Below are 18,495 nucleotides of genomic sequence, written 5' to 3'. Positions count from 1 at the left end.
ATAGAGATGCACCTCCAGGCTACACCTCGATACCATCAGGCTGTTTCTCATGCATCCATCTATCTGTTCCCTAAACTATGAGGGTCTACAGGCAGACCCTGGTCAGATGACCAAACCACCCTCCCCCACCGAATGCCTGAGTGTTTACCACTCTAGAATCACGTCCACACCATGACACATCACGGACTCACTGTTGTAAAATGCATAAAATCCCCATAATTGATGGATTCAGGGAGCAACCCTCCAGGTTGTTCTACTCATGCTGTCTTGCTGGCCAAAAATTCAACACTACTAATCTCTCTTTTTATTTATAAGTTAAGTTTCAGAGCCCTGCATTCTTGCAAAAGGTATCCTTCCTGAACCCCAGGGGTTCACCTCTGCACCCCACAACAGTCCTATAGCATGAACTCTGAGGACAACATTATAACAAGACTGCTGGGTGCTTTTCTCTCTCTTAAATGGACAGGTGGATCAGTGATCCTTTTAAAGTTGAAATATGAGGAAGTAGATATTTGATAAGTTTTTTGGAAAAGGTTGGGGGGAGGGGGGATCTAATCATATTAACATCAAAACTCCTGAAATACTTTCCAGGCTTCAGTATTTAATTCAAGGGGGAAGGGGGGAGGAAAAGATTTTACTAAGGAAAAAAAAATTCTAACATAAATATGAATTAAATATGGTGCAGCTGGGGTGTCAACTTGGAAAAACACAGAACTGTTAAAGTAGTCAGAAAAATCAAGTCTTTAACTTTAATCTGGAAAGAGATAGGTCTAATATAATCTGCTGCTATCACATAACCAAGCACAGAGTCAAAATTCGCGGGCTCTGGGGACAGTATCCCTGGGAGAATGCACTCCACAAGATGATTTTCCAAAGCCTTTGAGGAACTCTGAACATCAAACCTGTCTTGACAGATTGTTAGCAGGCTTGGGAAAGAGGCCATAGCCTGAGACTTGGGTATCAGGGAGTGGTGGTCTACTTACCATGGAGATACTAAAAGGATGGTTCCTACACAGGTGTTATTGGTCTTGGGAATGGATCTCAGATACCTTGGGGAAAACTTCCAAGACTTAAAGGATACTTAACTTTTGATTAGGTCTGCTAGCCCTACCTAAGCTGGGATCATCAAGTACTTCATAGTCTATTGTTCAGTCAAAAATGGGTGAGTCTGGGACTTCCCTCCAGGTGAGTTCTCAGGGGGCTGGGGCAAAAAAAAAAAAAAAAAAAAAAGACTGGGGTCTTCAGATTTCCTGTTGACACTCCACATTTACACCAAAAATTCCATCATGGATCTGCTCTAAATCTCTTAAAGAGGCTTAGAAGAAATGCTGATCCACTTTCCTTTGTTTTTCATTTCTGGAGAAAAGGATGGTCTCAGCTTTTTTTTCCCCAGGTAGCATGAATAATATGGCTTCCTGCCATCAAACAAGGGCTGCCAGCTGTTCCCTTTGCCATTGGACTGGATATGGCAAAGATATTGGAGCCATTGCTCCTCTAATGAACCCACCAAACAAGTAGTATTTACTATTCATTAAAATGGATTAGTAGCTTGTTTTGGATTTGGTATCTAACTTATTAATAAGGTATTTTGGATCAAACAGATTTCTAAGTAGACTCAGACTCCTTTAGAAGATAGTCGAATCTTAATTATAGCAGTCAGTGTCGCTTTCACAACAGAAATTGTTTGAAGTGCTCCCTTTTCCCGGTCTTTTTACTAACCAGAATGTTAAAAATCCACATATTAACTTTTGGCAGTAACCAAAAACTGTAGGTTATTGTTGCCAAAGTTCTCATAATGGAATCCTCTGGAAAATAAAAGGCTAAGGCAAGCCTTACAAAGTCCAAGTCAGCCTCTTGTTAACTGGGAACAAACACAGAACTATTAAATAGTCAGAAAAACCACACTTTAAATTAAGGAAAGTGCTTTCCTCAAGGCCTCCACACAGAGCCCCAAGATTCCGGTTGCTCTGGTCACTGATCCCTGGCAATGCCAACTGCGCTAGATTGGACAATTTTGAAGGACAAAAGAATTTGGGGAACTTATATATACCCTTTTGGGAAACTGAGGGGCCAGGAAATATGATTGATCAACATTACCTTGGCTACCAAGAAATGAGAGTGTCCAAACTAGCTGACCAGCTTGGGAAAGAAACCATAGCCAGAGGCTAGAGTGCTTACCTTATAGTGGATACTAAAAGGATGCCCAGGTGTTGGTCTTCTTGGGAACTGGCCTGATACTATGGGGAAGACTTTCAAGATAAAAGGAAATTTAGCATTTGCTTAACCCCTACCTAACTGAGATTATCCATTACCTTATTGTTCAGTCTGAGACTAGCTAAATCTGAAACTTCCCTTGGGCAAACTCTCAGGAACAGGGACAATTTGGGACCTCCAGTTTACAAACTAACCCTAAAACTTGGGGTTCTCTTAGATTCCATGTTGACACTCTCAAAGAACATAGCTGGATTTCAACCTGAAACAGACATTTTTATGGTTATTAGACCCTAGCTTATTTTTCAAGGATAAAAGTGTGGAACCTAGAAAGAGTCAGAATTAAAAATCCTGACCCCTGTATGACATTATGGGCCCGACCCTTATATGACATTATGGTGAAATAGAATTATCCACTGGAATCCCAACCTTGTAGACCCCCAGTCTCCAGGGACTGACCTTATCTACCCTGAAGACCTTCCCCTTCTCCCTTTGATCTCTTCCCCTCAGGAAATCACCTTATCTACCTTAGGACATCCCCCTTATCTACAAGATTTCCTAACTTAAGGACATTCCTCTACCCTGTTCCATTCTGACTACTACTCCATAAAAACTCTAGCCCAGGCGCAGCTCGGGGTCACTCTCCAACTTTAGGTGGGAGACCCTAGCTCCAGCTAGACTATAAAGTCCCTTTGCATATTGCATTGTTGGTTCAAGACTCATTTATTGGGATACTTCTCCGGGCATAACAGAAAGATTTTCTTTTGGTATCATGAAAGAGTTAAATTAGCCCTTTCCACTCCACCCAGAAAGAACTATGATCCATGGAAGCACAAATGACCAATATTCTTCCCAAATTGCTGGCCTCAGCTTTTTTCTGTATTGTGTTTAATTTCAGCATATCTTGTCATGTAACTTATAAAACAGTAACCTTGATTCTTTTGCTGACTACAGCTAAAACTTGCAACCACTTCCCCAAATATTCATACTTGAAGTGATACGCTTATAGTACTCTATTACACAAAGTATATTTTTAGAAATACCCTTTTTTTTTTTTTTTTGGTTTCTTGTACACATTGAAAACAAGGGACACTGATTAAAATGAAAGGTATTTTGACGTTTTTCTGATGCTGTATGTTATTGACATACCTATCATTTTTGAGAATTTTTCTTCATTTCCTAGAATGTTACAAATGTTCTACCTCATTGAAATATTGGGGGTACGGAACTAAGGGAATGTTGATGCAGCATTTATGGCTCGCAAGTGTTAACTTACAAAAAAACGCAGAACTATTAAATAGTCATAAAACCACTCTTTAATCAAGGGAAAGGGGGATGAGGGCTACTTGGCCTCTTATGCAGAGCTGCGCTTTGTGCAGAGTCTAAAGGAACACTGCTTTGCTCTGCTCTGCTCCCTGATCCCCCTGGGAGTGCCACCACTAGATGACGACTCCTAGGAACAAAGGAAATTGGGGAACTTATATACCATTTGGGAAGATCTAGGGGCTAGGAGATGATTGACATTATACTGACAGGATACAATCTAGCTAGAGAAAGGGATCATAGCTAGAGGCTAGGGTGTAGGGGAAAGGGGCTGCTTACACAATGGATACTAAAGGATGGTCCCTGCCCTGGTAGTCTTCCTGGGAAGGGTCTTTGATACAATGGGTAAGACTATCTAAGACAAAAGGGTATTTAGCATTTACCCTGGGGTCCATTATTCAGTCTGCAACTGCTAGCCTGAGATTCCCTTCAGGGAGGATTCCCACAGGAACAGGGAACCAGCACAAGCTTTGGGGGTCTCCAAACTACAAACTATTTCTAAACTTGGGGTTCATCATACCTCACTAAGCTACAAGTTTGGGAACTCTAGATTCCATGTCGACACAAGTAATCAGCCATACATTTGAGTTTGATTGATCTGGGTCCAGTGGTTTGTGTGCAATTTTAATACTGTTTGAGATAAAGTTCCTTCAACCTGTCTAGTTCCTTGGGCATGAAGATTTTATCTCCGTTTATCTTTGCACAGTCTGTTTCTTGAGAGATGATGGCTAATTATCATTTTATAATAGTCCCAAAATCTTAAGATTTCTATTTTTTAATATTCCTTCTTGTTTTGTAAAATAAGCTGTTTCACTGTATTTATGTTAAAGACATGATTGTTTTCTACTCATGCATTTCTAGAAGATGTAAAAGGACTAATTGGCTTCTCTATCCTGATTTTGTTCATAGTCAAGTTCATCCGGGAAGTGACACCATATATCAAGAAGCCATCACTGGTATCTGATCTGCCCTGGGAAGGAGCTGCCCCCCAGTCACCAAGCTTTAGTGGCAGTGAGGATTCGGGCTCTCCCAAACACCAACACGGCACCAAGGACAGGAAGGTCATCCCTCTCAAAATGTGTTTTGCTACCCGAAACTTGAGTATGCCTGATCTGGAGAACAGGTGAGAGAGAGGGATTTATTGGTGAATAATAGAATACCTGTGACTTTGTAAAATTGAGAGACAGAGGCCAGGGAGTTGAGAGACCTGTGTCCCAGCTTTGCCATATTCTTGCGTACAGAGTATTAGAAACTGAATGGATCTGCATAAATCGTTTTATTTCTCTGGGTCAAGAATCCTCATCTATAGGTGTTGAACTAGGTGCTTTCTAAGATTCCTCTCAAATCTAGCATTCTGTGATTCTGATCTTCTCTCCAGTTATAGGCAGCTCTAATATCAACACACATTTTTCCATGAAGTCTTCTTTGATCTCTTCTGCAACTAACATTGTCCTTCTTGGACTTGTATAATCAACTTCAGTATAATGACCTTATTTACTATCATTGGCCTTCATGTATTTAATAACATCATTCTGAGAAGAGGACCATAGTCTTCATCAGACTTTCAAAGGAGTCCACAACCCTCAAAAAGGGCAAGAACCCTTAGTCTAGGGGTTGGAAATTCAGTTAAGACTTAGGGCAAGTGTAGTAGGAATAATATGTTATCATTAGTGGAAATAATAAGTAGCACTTAAAATGCTTTTAAGGTTTGCAAAGCATATCTCATGATCTTCACAACAACTCTGGGAAGCAGGTGCTATTATTATCCTCATTTAACAGATGGCAAAACTGAGGCTAAGAGAAGTTAAGTGACCTGCCCAGAGTTACATAGCTAGTAAATGTCTGAAGCAAGATTCAAACTCTAGCATTGCTGACTCTAAGCCCAGCAACATATCCACAGGGCCAACTAGCTGCTTAGTTTTTCCTTTAAAGGTATTGAGACATTCCTACAGACTTGGTTGGCCCTGGGTACTAAGGACTCAGACCAAGTACGATGTCCATGAGGACTGGGAATGGAGCTGAGTGCCATCTCAGAGGTTCAACTAGTAGATGGTGATGGGTAGGGTAGACAAGGGAGTTCTCACCTAGTTTATCCTAGTCGAATAGCCTTCTCCTACTCTGGCTAAGTAAATCACATTTGGTTTATTGATGAATGGCCAACAAATGTCTGTTCCAATATGGAGCCTTCAGGAGCAGAGGTGTGGCCCGAACCAGCTCCAGTGCACAATAATTGGTAGAGTCTTGAGGGACAGAAACTAATGAGCATGTGGAAGTGGAATATGGGAGGTGCCAATAAAACTACTTAAATGGCATTTTAGTGATGCATTCTCCAATCCTGGGATATTAGAGAGTAAGCTGCCTGAGGCCATTTCAGCAAAAAGAGAATGATGTCAATGTGCACCTTGTCCTTAAGAACTATTCCTTGAAAGATACTGGCTATAAACTATGTTTTAGGTCCTCTAGCTGTTTAGGGCCTTCCAAGCTCTTGTAATTTGAGCCTCCTGAGATCTAGTTGGGGAATCTTTTTTTACCTCAGTTTACCTTTAAAGCAGCCTGAAGGGACTGAATTTTTTCAGTTGTAGAAAGAAATGTTCTCTTCCTTCAAAAAAGGTAAATTCCAAAGAACTAAATAGGCTCTCCTCTAGCGTAAAATAAATAGATGCCTTTATGTCACTAATAGTATCATCGATTTGCCTCTAAGGAAGCCTCCTGAAAAAAAGTCCCCTCCTAGATTTAAGAGAATTACATGTGCATAAACTATATTCAGATGGATTTTGGAAAATTAAAAGCAGCTCAGTTGGACCTGAGCAACACATTAAGGGGTAATCTGAGGGACTTCCCTAGTGAAAGAATGCTGACCTTTGGAGATCTCTGAAATTTTAGGATTGTCTTAACTGTGCTGAAGAAACTAATATTTTTTTTATCTGGAATTTGAGAGCCCAATCCCAATTTTGCCACAAGGATATTTTTGTTTTTCTTTGGAGCTAATCATTGGGGAAGATACTTGCAAGAACAAAAATAAATTCTCAGGAACCTAAAGACATTTCTGAAATTGAAGATATGAACAAATGTACCAGAGAATGAGAGTGAGAGAGAGAGTGAAATTCAGAGCCCCAGGAACATTTCTTCAGCCTCAGCAGAAATAGTTTTATTACTTGCTCCTAGGAGCAGCATGGATTCCCTCCCTAGAAGATTCTCTGGCTTGGTTGCTTTGTGTCTTTCTCCCAGTCCAGGAGGGCAGAGTTAGGCCCCAGCCACAGCAGCAGCACCCACAGCATTCCTGTAGAGCCCTGGAGGGCTGTGATAGCACACTGTTCTTTAGAGTAAAGCCAAGGGGGCCCTCACAGTGCCAGCCATAGGAGCCAGAGCTACAACACTGTCCTAGCCTGTCCCAGAGAAGCTCAAATCCCAGGAGTAGCACTCATCCTCTCTCAGCACAGAGAGGAGCAGTTGACTATGGCAGAGTGGCCAGAGTCAGCATAGACATGGGTCCCAGGGGCAGCAATCAGAGACATTGGCTCTAGTGACCATTGACAGTGGATCACCTCCCAGCAGGAGGAGTAGTCTAGTGGAAGAAAAGTGGGCACTGGCATCTATCAAAGGTAGGGCCAGGGTTGCCCATTGATTACTGTAATAGAAAAATGATTAGCTGGGATAGTACCCCATGGTCAGGGTATAATCCAGGGAGAGCTTAGAAAACCAACATATGGCCCTGCTGGGAATGGGCTTGCTTCTTGGAAACAAGGGGATGCGAAAGCCTCCAGGAGAAGGGGTGCAGTCCTTCACCAGCTCTCATGGGGCAAAGATTTTGAATTCCACCTTACCTCCCACCATGAGGCTCTCAGGGAATGCCTGGAAATGGGTGGTGGTACAGAGCATTTCTGTTTGACCTAAGATGAGGATCAGTGATTCTGCAAAAAGTGTCATCTTTGCTTTGGCTCCAGTGCTCTTCATGCTCTTTCTACTTATAGTCATCTTTTTAAATGGTAAGACCCAATGTGAACTTTAAAAGATTTTGCATCATCCACGATGTGGATCTGATGGTTTAAGCCTGAAACTCAGTCCTTCCTGGGATTCTCCAAGATTCAGTCAATCTGAAGCAATAAACATTTAGTGCCTACTATGTACCAGGCACTGTGCTAAGGGCTTAGACTCTAAGCCTTAGAGCTACAAAGAGGTAAAAGATTGTCCCTGCTCTCAAGATTTTCACACTTGAGGGGGTGCTGATAGACAAAAGGGATTGTGAAAAGAAGAGACATAATGGAAATAGAGAGCAGCCAGTCTCTTCCTCTTCAGTGATTGCTAAATTTATTTTGCTTTGTTTCGGTTTTAGGTTTTTTTTTTCTCTCTGTATTAGGATTCTTGAATACCTGAAGTCTGGGTATACTAACAATAGACCTAAATGCCTTTAAGTGGAGGAAGGTCCTCCATAAGACTGACCTCAAGGACCTTGGAGTGTGGTAGGAGCAGTACTAGAGCCCCTTTGCCTTGCAGCTGTGGCAGAAAGGGGGGATCATTGTCCTTAAAAGATTTTCTTGAAGATGTGCTTAGCTCAGGAAAATAAAGGCTGAGGCTGTTGTTGTGACTTCCCCCTTGACTGAGTAAAGAACAGCCAGTGGCACCCAAAGGTGGGGTGAAAATGAGGCTTGGCATGTAAACAACAGGGTGTCCTCACAGTTTATTTATCCTTGTTAAAATTAAGTAACTCTTCCCACTGTGCCCTGCTAGGAGGGCATGGTGTTGATTCACAGCTCCATTTGGGGTTTTCTTGACAAAGATATTGGAGTGGTTCACCATTTCCTTCTCCAGCTCATTTTACAAAATGAGGAAACTGAGATAAACAAAATTAAGTGACTTGCCCAGGGTCACACAACTATTAGTGTGCAAGGTCTGATTCAAACTAACTGCTCCTAGGTCCAGAGGGCTAGAGCTAAGATTAAATTTGACCTGAAATTTAGTCACAAGCTGCTAGACCCCTGATCAAGTCACCTAACCTCCATCTTCCTCAGTTGCTTCATCTGTAAAGTGGGGATAATAATAGAGCCTATCTCTCAGAATTATTGGGAGGTTAAAAGAAGATAATGCTTGTAAAGCACTTAGAAACCTTAGAGTGCTTTCTAAATGCTTTTTGTTGGTGCTGCTGTTATCATCTCTCTTTGTTAACTGTTGAATAACTGAGCAATGCAGTGCTTTATTTTCAGAATAGCAACTCATATAATATTTCAGCCTACTTATTTTTCCCTCTGTAAAATGTAATAACATTATTTATTTTCTAGTCCAACAAGCATTTATTAGCATATGCCTTGTGCAAAGCATTGAGCTAGGCACTATAGATACAGAATCAAAGAATAATAATTCCTGTCCTCAAGGTCCTAGTAGTCTACAGGGGAGATGAGGGAGACTGAATCTATAACAATAAAATATAAACAGGATCTTTGGAGGAGGAGGAAGAAGCAGCAGCAGCAGGACTGAGAACTAAAAGGGTCAGGAAAGGGTTCTAGGAGAGAGAACCTAAGTTAAACAGTGGAAAAAAAAAAGCCAGGAATTCTAAGAGGTGGAAAGGAGCCAGGAGAAAGGAATGCACCCCATACAGGAGGTGCTAAAGACATAGAATTCGAATGAAGGGAATAAGGAGGCCAGTTTGACTGCACCAGGGATAGTGTGAAAGGAATAATATAGAATAAGCCTGAAAAAAGAGGCTGTGGCCCCATGGTGGGGGGCTTTCATTTCACCAGTTTCTATTTCATCCAAAGGGCAGCTGAGAGCTGCTAAAGTTTCTTGAGCCAAGAGAGATATGTAGTTTGATTTGTATTTTAAGACAAATCACATTGACCACTTCTATAGGAAAGGTACTTACTCTGTAGATCAGAAATTTTTTTTTTCCTGTAAATATAAGCCTATTAAACTTCAAGTATGGTGATGGAATACTATTGTACTCAAAGGAATAATAAACTGGAGGAATTCCATGTGAACTGGAAAGACCTCCAGGAATTGATGCAGAACGAAAGGAGCAGAGCCAGGAGAACATTGTACACAGAGACTGATAAACTGTGGTAAAATCGAATGTAATGGACTTCTGTACTAGCAGCAAAGCAATGATCTAGGACAATTCTGAGGGATTTATGGAAAAGAACGCTATCCATATTCAGAGGAAGAACTGCAGGAGAAGAAACACAGAAGAAAAACAACTGCTTGAGCACATGGGTTGTTGAGGACATGATTGAGGATATAGACTCAAACAACCACACCAATGCAACCATCAATAATATGTAAATAATTATTGATTGATCACACATGTTAAAACCAGTGGAAATGGGCATTGGATATGGGGTGGGTGAAGGGGGGTGAAGGGGAAAGTAAAAACAAGAATCATGTAACCATGGAAAATTTTTCTAAAAAAAAAAAATTATAGACTGAAAAAAAATAAACTTCAAGTATGAGCTAGTTTCAAGGCTTCTAGTCTTCCACAGAGACTCAGGTGTGTCCAAAACAGGGGAAAAGGGAAAAAAAAGGTCTGACTGTAAGTACAGATCTAAAGTTAAAGCCTTGGGGAGCAACCTAATTCAAGTAAGAACAGTGAAACCAGTCAGGTTTTATCAGGTCATCTGGCATCAGGACATTTATTAGATGTCAGTTCCATATAATTAGCTATATTCCTGCTTAGAAATTTGATCTCTTTCTAGATTCTTTTAGAATCCTAGGCAGGAGACATCCTCAGATGGGCTTAGATCCTGATGATAATAATAGTAATAACAACAATAATTGTTGGCATTTTTATAGTGTGTTGAAAAGTACTTTGCATAATTTCTTTCAGTCTTTAACACTTAACAGTGTGAGGGAAATCATTTTAGACCCACTCTACAGATGAGAAATCTGAGACTTCAGTTATGACATGCTTATGGTTATATCAGAGTTAAGGACAGGATTCAAAACTGTTTCTCTCCTGATTCCCAAATAGAGTGTTTTTCCACAAGATATTTTCCAGGTGGCCTTTCTTCTAGATCAGCCATGTACCAATTTTTCTGACTGCCCACTGCCCACTCTACCAAAGTCAAAATTTAAAACTGAAGCAAGCAAAGTTCTCTTTTACTCTTTGCCTTTGGGCACAAGCTCCATTTTCATCATAATCTCATGATCATCAGGGACTTTTGTGGCTCTCAAACCCAGTAGAATTCCCTGAGAAGTGGCTAAGTTCTCGTTGTTAGCACGTTTTTCTTTCTATGGTACCCAGACCTGTCTATAGTTTGTTCTTAAGGTTTGCAGCTTCTAGACATTCTTCCTAGTTGGGCCTTCTTGTCAAAGAGAAAGAATTAGGCAGAGGCACCCTTAATTAAGATGGAGACTTGTTCTCTAATGATTGGAAGCTACAAATCATGAGTATACCCTCCTCAACTCCTACTGCTTTCCCTTCGAAGTTTGTATCTATTCTGCCAGTATTGACATGGCACATTTAGACCTGTTTTCCCAATACTGAGGAGGACAGTAGAATATGAGCTTCCTGAGAGCCAGTTTGGCTTAGTTTGGTCATTCTTTCCCTAGCACAGTGGTTCCCAAACTTTTTTGGCCTACCGCCCCCTTTCCAGAAAAAAATATTACTTAGCCTCCTGGAAATTAATTTTTTTTATTTTAATAGCAATTCATAGGAAAGATAAATGCACCTGTGGCCATCACTGCTTCCCTGGATCACTGTAGCACCCACTTTGGGAATCACTGCCCTAGCACTTGAAAAAGTGAGATTGATCCTGATGTCTGGTCTGGACACACTTGGGTTTCATTGCTGTGATTTAAAGCAGCTTCCAGGGACCTTTACCTCCCTTTTGCTTTCTCCAAGGTTGAATTTGTTTTTTTGGCTGCTATGTTACATTGTTCACTCTTTGAGCTTGAGGTCCACTAAAAACCTCAGATCTTTTTTCACAGGAGCTGTTGCCTCACCATGCTTCTTTTTGCTTTCACCTATATGGTGATCTACTTTTATTTATCTCAAATGTGGGATTTGGAATTAAGTGGGAAAAAAAAGTTTGCTTTATACTTTCTTCCATGGCTCTACTTTTTAGGGCACACAAACACATGATTAAGCATTATGGCAAATGAGGGGTTTCTTCCAATTTTCTGTGGTCCCCACTTTAATTTTAGTTTTCAAGATAGCAATACTATACCCCTAAGCCATTTTTAACAATAGCTTCCCGTTAGGGAAGTGGAAGTTAACTCCAATGTTGATAGATTTGTGTAAGGAAAATGGAGTTCGGTTTTTTTGCCAAACACTATTGTGGGCAATGTATATTTAAATAAAGTTCTGTATAGTTGGAAGGAACACTGAGTTCTCCTACAACTGCCTTTTGGAATTGTAGCACTGTTTTCTTTGGGCGTGTACAGGATGCCTCAATAATCTTCACTTTGGATACTTTCCATACAAAAGAGAATTTGGGCTTTGTGCCACACAGATAAACTATAGTGGAAGAGTTAACTTCCCAGTAGAGCCACTATATTCAGTGTTTGTCTTTAATTGATTAAATAAATGCTGTAGAAGCTTCCAGGAAGCCAAAGAAAATATAGGACCCTAAAGCAGTTAAACTTAGGGGGCCATGTGCTCTGGGGTACCTAGACCGCAACTCAATTCATCTGATCAAAATGTAATTGCAATTCACAGAAAATTCCCAGTGGTTTGGCCTAAAGCCAATACTGCTCATGCTGTGGCTGTCTTCCACTCTTTCTTTCTCTTACTCTCCTATGGGCCTCAGCAATGATTGGCAGACTGCCATAGAATATTTATTAGCAGGGTTTTCATTTGAACTGTTCTTTTAAAACAGTGGTAGACTTAGAAAAAAAAAAGACTACTCTGATTCTTCAATATTATTAGAATTGCATTCTAGAAGAAACAGTTTTCTGGGTTCTAGTGTCAGTCAAGGCATCATCGATTAAGCCCTGAAAAGAGCCTTTGTATTTTGTGTAATTAAATTTCTGACTCAAGACCCTTTTCATTTAAATTTTTTTTAATGGAATATTGGTGATCCACATAGGGAAACAATTTTCATTCCTCATTCACTTCTGCCCTGTTTAATTAAGACATTTGATCAAATTGCTTTTTCTCCATTTTTCCAGCTAATCGATGACTAGGATTCCTAACAGTTGGGAATCTAGAACTTATGACTTGTTAAAAGAAATACTTCTTAAAGGATGCTGCCTATTTAAAATGATATTAATACCTCTTAAAAAAAATTAAAAACCCTCACCTTCTGTCTTAGAATCTATACTAAATATCATTTCTAAGGCAGAGCCACCTAGCTGCCCCAACACTTCTTTTTATACCTCAATTAGTACCTAGTAGACCACCCTCTCATAACATAAGTAAACAACTAGGCAAAACTGACTGAGGAAATGTTATCCCACAGCCCTTGCCACATTCTGCTCCTGTAGTGCCCTATGTTACCAAGGAAGGCAGAAATGCCTTTCAGCATGTTTTGCTTTGTAGTTAATCAGATTTCAGATACCTTTTTTTAATGTTTTTCTTTACTTCCTTGTAGTTATTGTATAGAAAACAGCTGTTGTGGATAGGACACTGAGTCTGAAGGCAGGAAGACGAGTTCAAATCCAGTCTTAGATATTTACTAGCCACGTGAGCCTGGGAAAGTCACTTAACCTCTGTTTTCCTTAATCCACTGAAGAAAGAAATGGCAGATCATTCCAGTATCTGTACCAAGAAAATGCTATAGATGTTATTTGTGTGTTATGGTCCACAAAGTCATGAAGAAATCAGACATTTCTGAACAGCGAGGTTATTGCATATATTTTCCCCTGGTTCTGCTTACTTCACTAAGTTATAACCTTTTCATTAACTTTGTTAAATCTGAAAATAAGGATAAATTGATGCCTATATTTAGCGTTAAGTAGGTCAGTGGGCAGGGTGAAGGAAATTTCTTGTATAAGTTTGTACCTGAATTTTGAGCATTTGTGTGAAGGATGTCAAGCTAGTTACTCAATGCCAAACCAATCAAGTGGAAATAAATGGCCCTATCAAAGAAGTAGGAGCTTAGATTTCTGGGTCAAGGTCAGGACTCTACAGTCTCAGCTATGCCAAATGTCCAAGGAAAAGGGGAAGATGTCAGGTCATTTTTAGAAATAATATATGAAATGTGTATTCTTGACACTTCTAATGAACATAGGAAATGATTTGCTTTCCAATAACAGTCATGAGAATTGTTTTTATAGTTATTGAAGAAACTAGTTCCGAAGACAACAGGTGATTAAATCTTGTTTTTGGAAACTTTCATTTAATTAATTAATTTGGGGTGTTTTTCCATGCTTACAAGACTCATGTTCTTTCCCAACACTCCCCTCCCATAGCTGACATGCAAATCTACTGGGTTTTACATGTGTCATTGATCAAGACCTATTTCCATATTATTGATATTTGCACTAGGGTGATCATTTAGAGTCTGTATCCCCAATCATATCCCCATCAACCCATGTGATCAAGCAGTTTGTTTTTCTTCTGTGTTTCTGCTCCCACAGTTCTTTCTCTGGATGTGGATAGCGTTCTTTCTCATAAGTCCCTCAGAATTGTCCTGGATCATTACATTGCTGCTAGTAGAGAAGTCCATTACATTGGATTGTGCCACAGTGTATCTGTCTCTGTGTATAAGGTTCTCCCGGTTCTGCTCCTTTCACTCTCCATCAATTCCTGGAGGTCATTCCAGTTCACATGGAATTCCTCCAGTTTATTATTCCTTTCAGCACAATAGTATTCCATCACCAAAAGATACCACAGTTTGTTCAGCCATTCCCCAATTGAAGGGCATCCCCTCATTTTCTGATTTTTTTTGCCACCACAAAGAGCGTGGCTATAAATATTTTTGTACATGTCTTTTTCCTTGTTATCTCTTTGGGGTATAAACCCAGCAGTGGTATGGCTGGATCAAAGGGCAGAAAGTCTTTTAAAGCCCTTTGGGCATAGTTCCAAATTGCCATCCAAAATGGTTGGATCAATTCACAACTCCACCAGCAATGTATTAATGTCCCGATTTTGCCACGTCCTCTCCAACATTTATTACTTTCCTTTGCTGTCATATTAGCCAATCTGCTAGGTGTGAGGTGGTACTTCAAAGTTGTTTTGATTTGCATTTCTCTGATTACAAGAGATTTGAAACAGTTTTTCTTGTTTTTATTAATAGTTTTGATTTCTTTTTTTTTATATTTGGTATTATTTAATTGTTGTTATATATATTTTTTTAAACCCTTGTACTTCGGTGTATTGTCTCATAGGTGGAAGATTGGTAAGGGTGGGCAATGGGGGGTCAAGTGACTTGCCCAGGGTCACACAGCTGGGAAGTGGCTGAGGCCGGGTTTGAACCTAGGACCTCCTGTCTCTAGGCCTGACTCTCACTCCACTGAGCTACCCAGCTGCCCCCTAGTTTTGATTTCTTTATCCAAAAATTGCCTATTTATGTCCCTTGCCCATTTATCAATTGGAAGTGACTTGATTTTTTTGTACAATTGATTTAGCTCCTTGTAAATTTGAGTAATTAGACCTCTGTCAGAGATTTTTGTTATAAAGACTTTTTCCCAATTTTTTGCATCCCTTCTAATTTTGGTTGCATTGATTTTGTTTGTACAAAACCTTTTTAATTTAATGTAATCAAAATTATTTATTTTACATTTTGTAATTTTTTCTAACTCTTCCTTGTTCTTAAAATCTTTCCTTTCCAAAGATCTAACAAGTATACTATTCTGTGTTCACCTAATTTACTTATAGTTTCCTTCTTTATATTCAAGTCATTCACCCATTCTGAGTTTATCTATGTGAGATGTTGATCTAAACCTATGTGAGATGTTAATCTAAACCTAATCTCTCCCATATTGTTTTCCAATTTTCCCAGCAGTTTTTGTCAAATAGTGAATTTTTGTCTCCAAAGCTGGGACCTTTTGGTTTATCATAGACTGTCTTGCTGAGGTCACTTACCCCAAGTCTATTCCACTGATCCTTCCTTCTGTCTCTTAGCCAGTACCATACTGTTTTGATGACCACTGCTTTATTGTACAGTTTAAGATCTGGTACTGCTAGGCCACCTTCATTCACATTTTTTTTTCATTATTTCCCTTGATATTCTTGATCTTTTGTTCTTCCAGATGAACTTTGTTATTGTTTTTTCTAATTTAGTAAAAAAGATGCTTGGAAGTTTGATAAGTATGGCACTGAATAAGTAAATTAATTTGAGTGAGATTGTCATTTTTATTACATTAGCTCATTCTATCCATGAGCAATTGTTTTCCCAATTATTTAGATCTAGCTTTAATTGTGTGGAAAGTGTTTTGTAGTTGCGTTCATATAGTTTCTGTGCTTGTCTTGGCAGATAGATTCCTAAATATTTTATATTGTCTAGGGCAGTGATGGACAAACTATTCCCCTAGGGCCAGATCCAGGCCATAGTTTGCCCGTCACTGCCTTAAGCAATTCCTGAATCACTACATCTGGATGTGGGGGCATAGTGGTCTAGGGTGATTTTAAATGGAATTTCTCTTTCTAACTCTTGCTGCTGGGATGTATATCCTGCAACTTCGCTAAAGTTGTTGATTATTTCCACTAACTTTTTAGTTGATTCTCTAGGATTCTTTTTTTTTTTTTTTTTTTTTTTTTTTTTATCCTGGGACTCCATTCTAGGAGCAAAGGGCCACAACCAGTAGGCAATGGGTCATACAGTCGCTCAGGGTCACCCAGCTGGGAAGTGTCTGAGCCTGGACTTGAACCTAGGACCTTTCGTCTCTAGGCCTGACTCTCAATCCACTGAGCTAGCCCAGCTGCCCCTACTTTAGGTTGCAGTTTCTTTAGCAGATGTAGTTTTTACAGGGTGGGGTTGCTAGCCCCACGCCCAACCCTCCTCCTTTTTTCATCCGGGCTAGGGACCGTCCTTGGCCCAGGAGTGGTAAGGGTGGGCAGTAGGGGTCAAGTGACTTGCCCAAGGTCACACAGCTGGAAGTGTCCGAGGCCGGACTTGAACCTAGGACCTCCAGTCTCTAGGCCTGGCTCTTAATCCACTGAGCCACTCAGCTGCCCCAGGATTCTTTACAGGTGATTAAATCTTAAAATAAGTTCAGTCTCTATGATGAGCAAAGGACCAGATATTCTGAGTAACATGCACATTTGTTAGTTCACCCATCATGGGCTCAGGCTTCTTATTCATAAAAGAGAGCATCTCAGTATTTTGTTGATACAATTGACTATTTTCTTTATAGAAGTTATATGATTTATAAATTATATAAATTCTTTATATATACACATTTTTCCTCTAGAGTTTAAATATATTTTAACAAAGAAACATTTCTTAAAGATTCTATCAGCAATAGCAGTAATAAAAGACATTAAAAGGAATAAAAGAAGAGCATAATATTAATCCAAATGGCAATTAAGTAAAGTTTAAATTTAAATCATTATGAAGCTTCATGAACCAAAATAATGTTTTCCTCCATCTTTTTTAAAATGTTTTATTTTTTAGAAAAATTTTCCATTGTTACATGATTCATGTTTTTACTTCCCCCCCCCCCATAGCCAACTCGCATTTCCACTAGTTTTAACATGTGTAATCAATCAAGACTTATTGATAGTTGCATTGGTGTGGTCGTTTGAGTCTACATCCTCAATTATGTCCTCATCAACCCATGTGTTCAAGCAGTTGTTTTTCTTCTGTGTTTCCACTCCTGTAGTCCTTCCTCTGAATGTGGGTAGCGTTCTTTTCCATAAATCCCTCAGAATTGTCCTGGATTCTTGCATTGCTGTTAGTACAGAAGTCCATTACATTCTATTTTACCACAGTGTATTGGTCTCTGTGTACAATGTTCTTATGGCTCTGCTCCTTTCGTTCTGCATCAATTCCTGGAGTTCTTTCTAGTTCACATGGAATTCCTCCAGTTTATTATTCTTTTGGGCACAATAGTATTCCATCCTACAATTTGTTCTGCCATTCCCCAATTGAAGGGCATACCCTCATTTTCCAGTTTTTTGCCACAAAAAGCGCAGCTATAAATATTTTTGTACAAATCTTTTTATCTATAATCTCTTTGGGGTACAAACCCAGCAATGATATGGCTGGATCAAAGGGCAGGCAGTCTTTTAGAGCTCCTTGGGCATAATTCCAAATTGCCATCCAGAATGGTTGGATCAGTTCACAACTCCACCAGCACCTCCATCCTTTTAAAGCCAAACATAAGAGCCACCTCCATAAGAAACATTTTCTGATCCCTCAATTTTCTCATGACTGCCTCTTCCCCTAAAATTGTATGTTCCTTTTATGAAATCAGCAAGCATTAATTAATTATATAATTATATATTATATAATCACATATTATATATTATGTTATACATAATATTATACATAATATATACTAAATATATAATTATTCTGTGCCAAGCAGTGTGCTAGAGAGAAAAAGAAATTCAACAACAGTTCCTGCCCTCTGGAAGTTCACGTTCTAATGGGGGAGACAACAGGTAAATAACTTTGTACAAATTAGATATAAACAGGGCAAGTTGCAGACAATCACAGAGGGAAGGCATGAGCATTAAGACAGACCAGGAAAGGTTTCTTGGAGAAGGTAGGATTTTAGCTGAGACTTGAAGGGAAGCCAGGTAGGTGAGAAAGGAAAGAATTCCAGGTTTTAGGGATAGCCAATGAAAATGCATGGATTGAATAAGCTATGGTTTATGGTTGTTTCTTTTTTTCTTTTTTTTTAATTTTATTTATTTTAAAATATTTTCCCACGGTTACATGATTCATTTTCTCTCCCTCCTCTCTTCCCTCCTCACTCCCAGAACTGACAAGCAATTCCACTGGGTTATACATGTGTTATAACTTGATACTTATTTCTATATTATTCATTTTTGTAATAGAGTAATCTTTTAAAAACCAAAAGTCCACATCCTATACTCATATAAACAAGTGATAAATCATATGTTTTTCTTCTGCATTTTTA

General features: G+C 39.4%; 1 protein-coding gene across 2 annotated transcripts in view; it reads left to right on the top strand.

The window, feature by feature from the left end:
* The window catches only part of SNTB2 (syntrophin beta 2), a 121,766-nt gene that overhangs the window by 64,866 nt on the left and 38,405 nt on the right, over window positions 1-18,495 (top strand). For both annotated transcript variants that reach the window (XM_044663149.1, XM_044663150.1), the window contains exon 3: window positions 4,444-4,657. In XM_044663149.1, the coding sequence (XP_044519084.1) occupies window positions 4,444-4,657 (214 nt within the window). The remainder of the gene's footprint in view (window positions 1-4,443; window positions 4,658-18,495) is intronic.

The sequence above is a fragment of the Gracilinanus agilis genome, chromosome 2, assembly GCF_016433145.1.
Source record: "Gracilinanus agilis isolate LMUSP501 chromosome 2, AgileGrace, whole genome shotgun sequence".
NCBI lineage: Eukaryota > Metazoa > Chordata > Mammalia > Didelphimorphia > Didelphidae > Gracilinanus > Gracilinanus agilis.
This window is presented reverse-complemented; position numbering and strand designations above follow the sequence as displayed.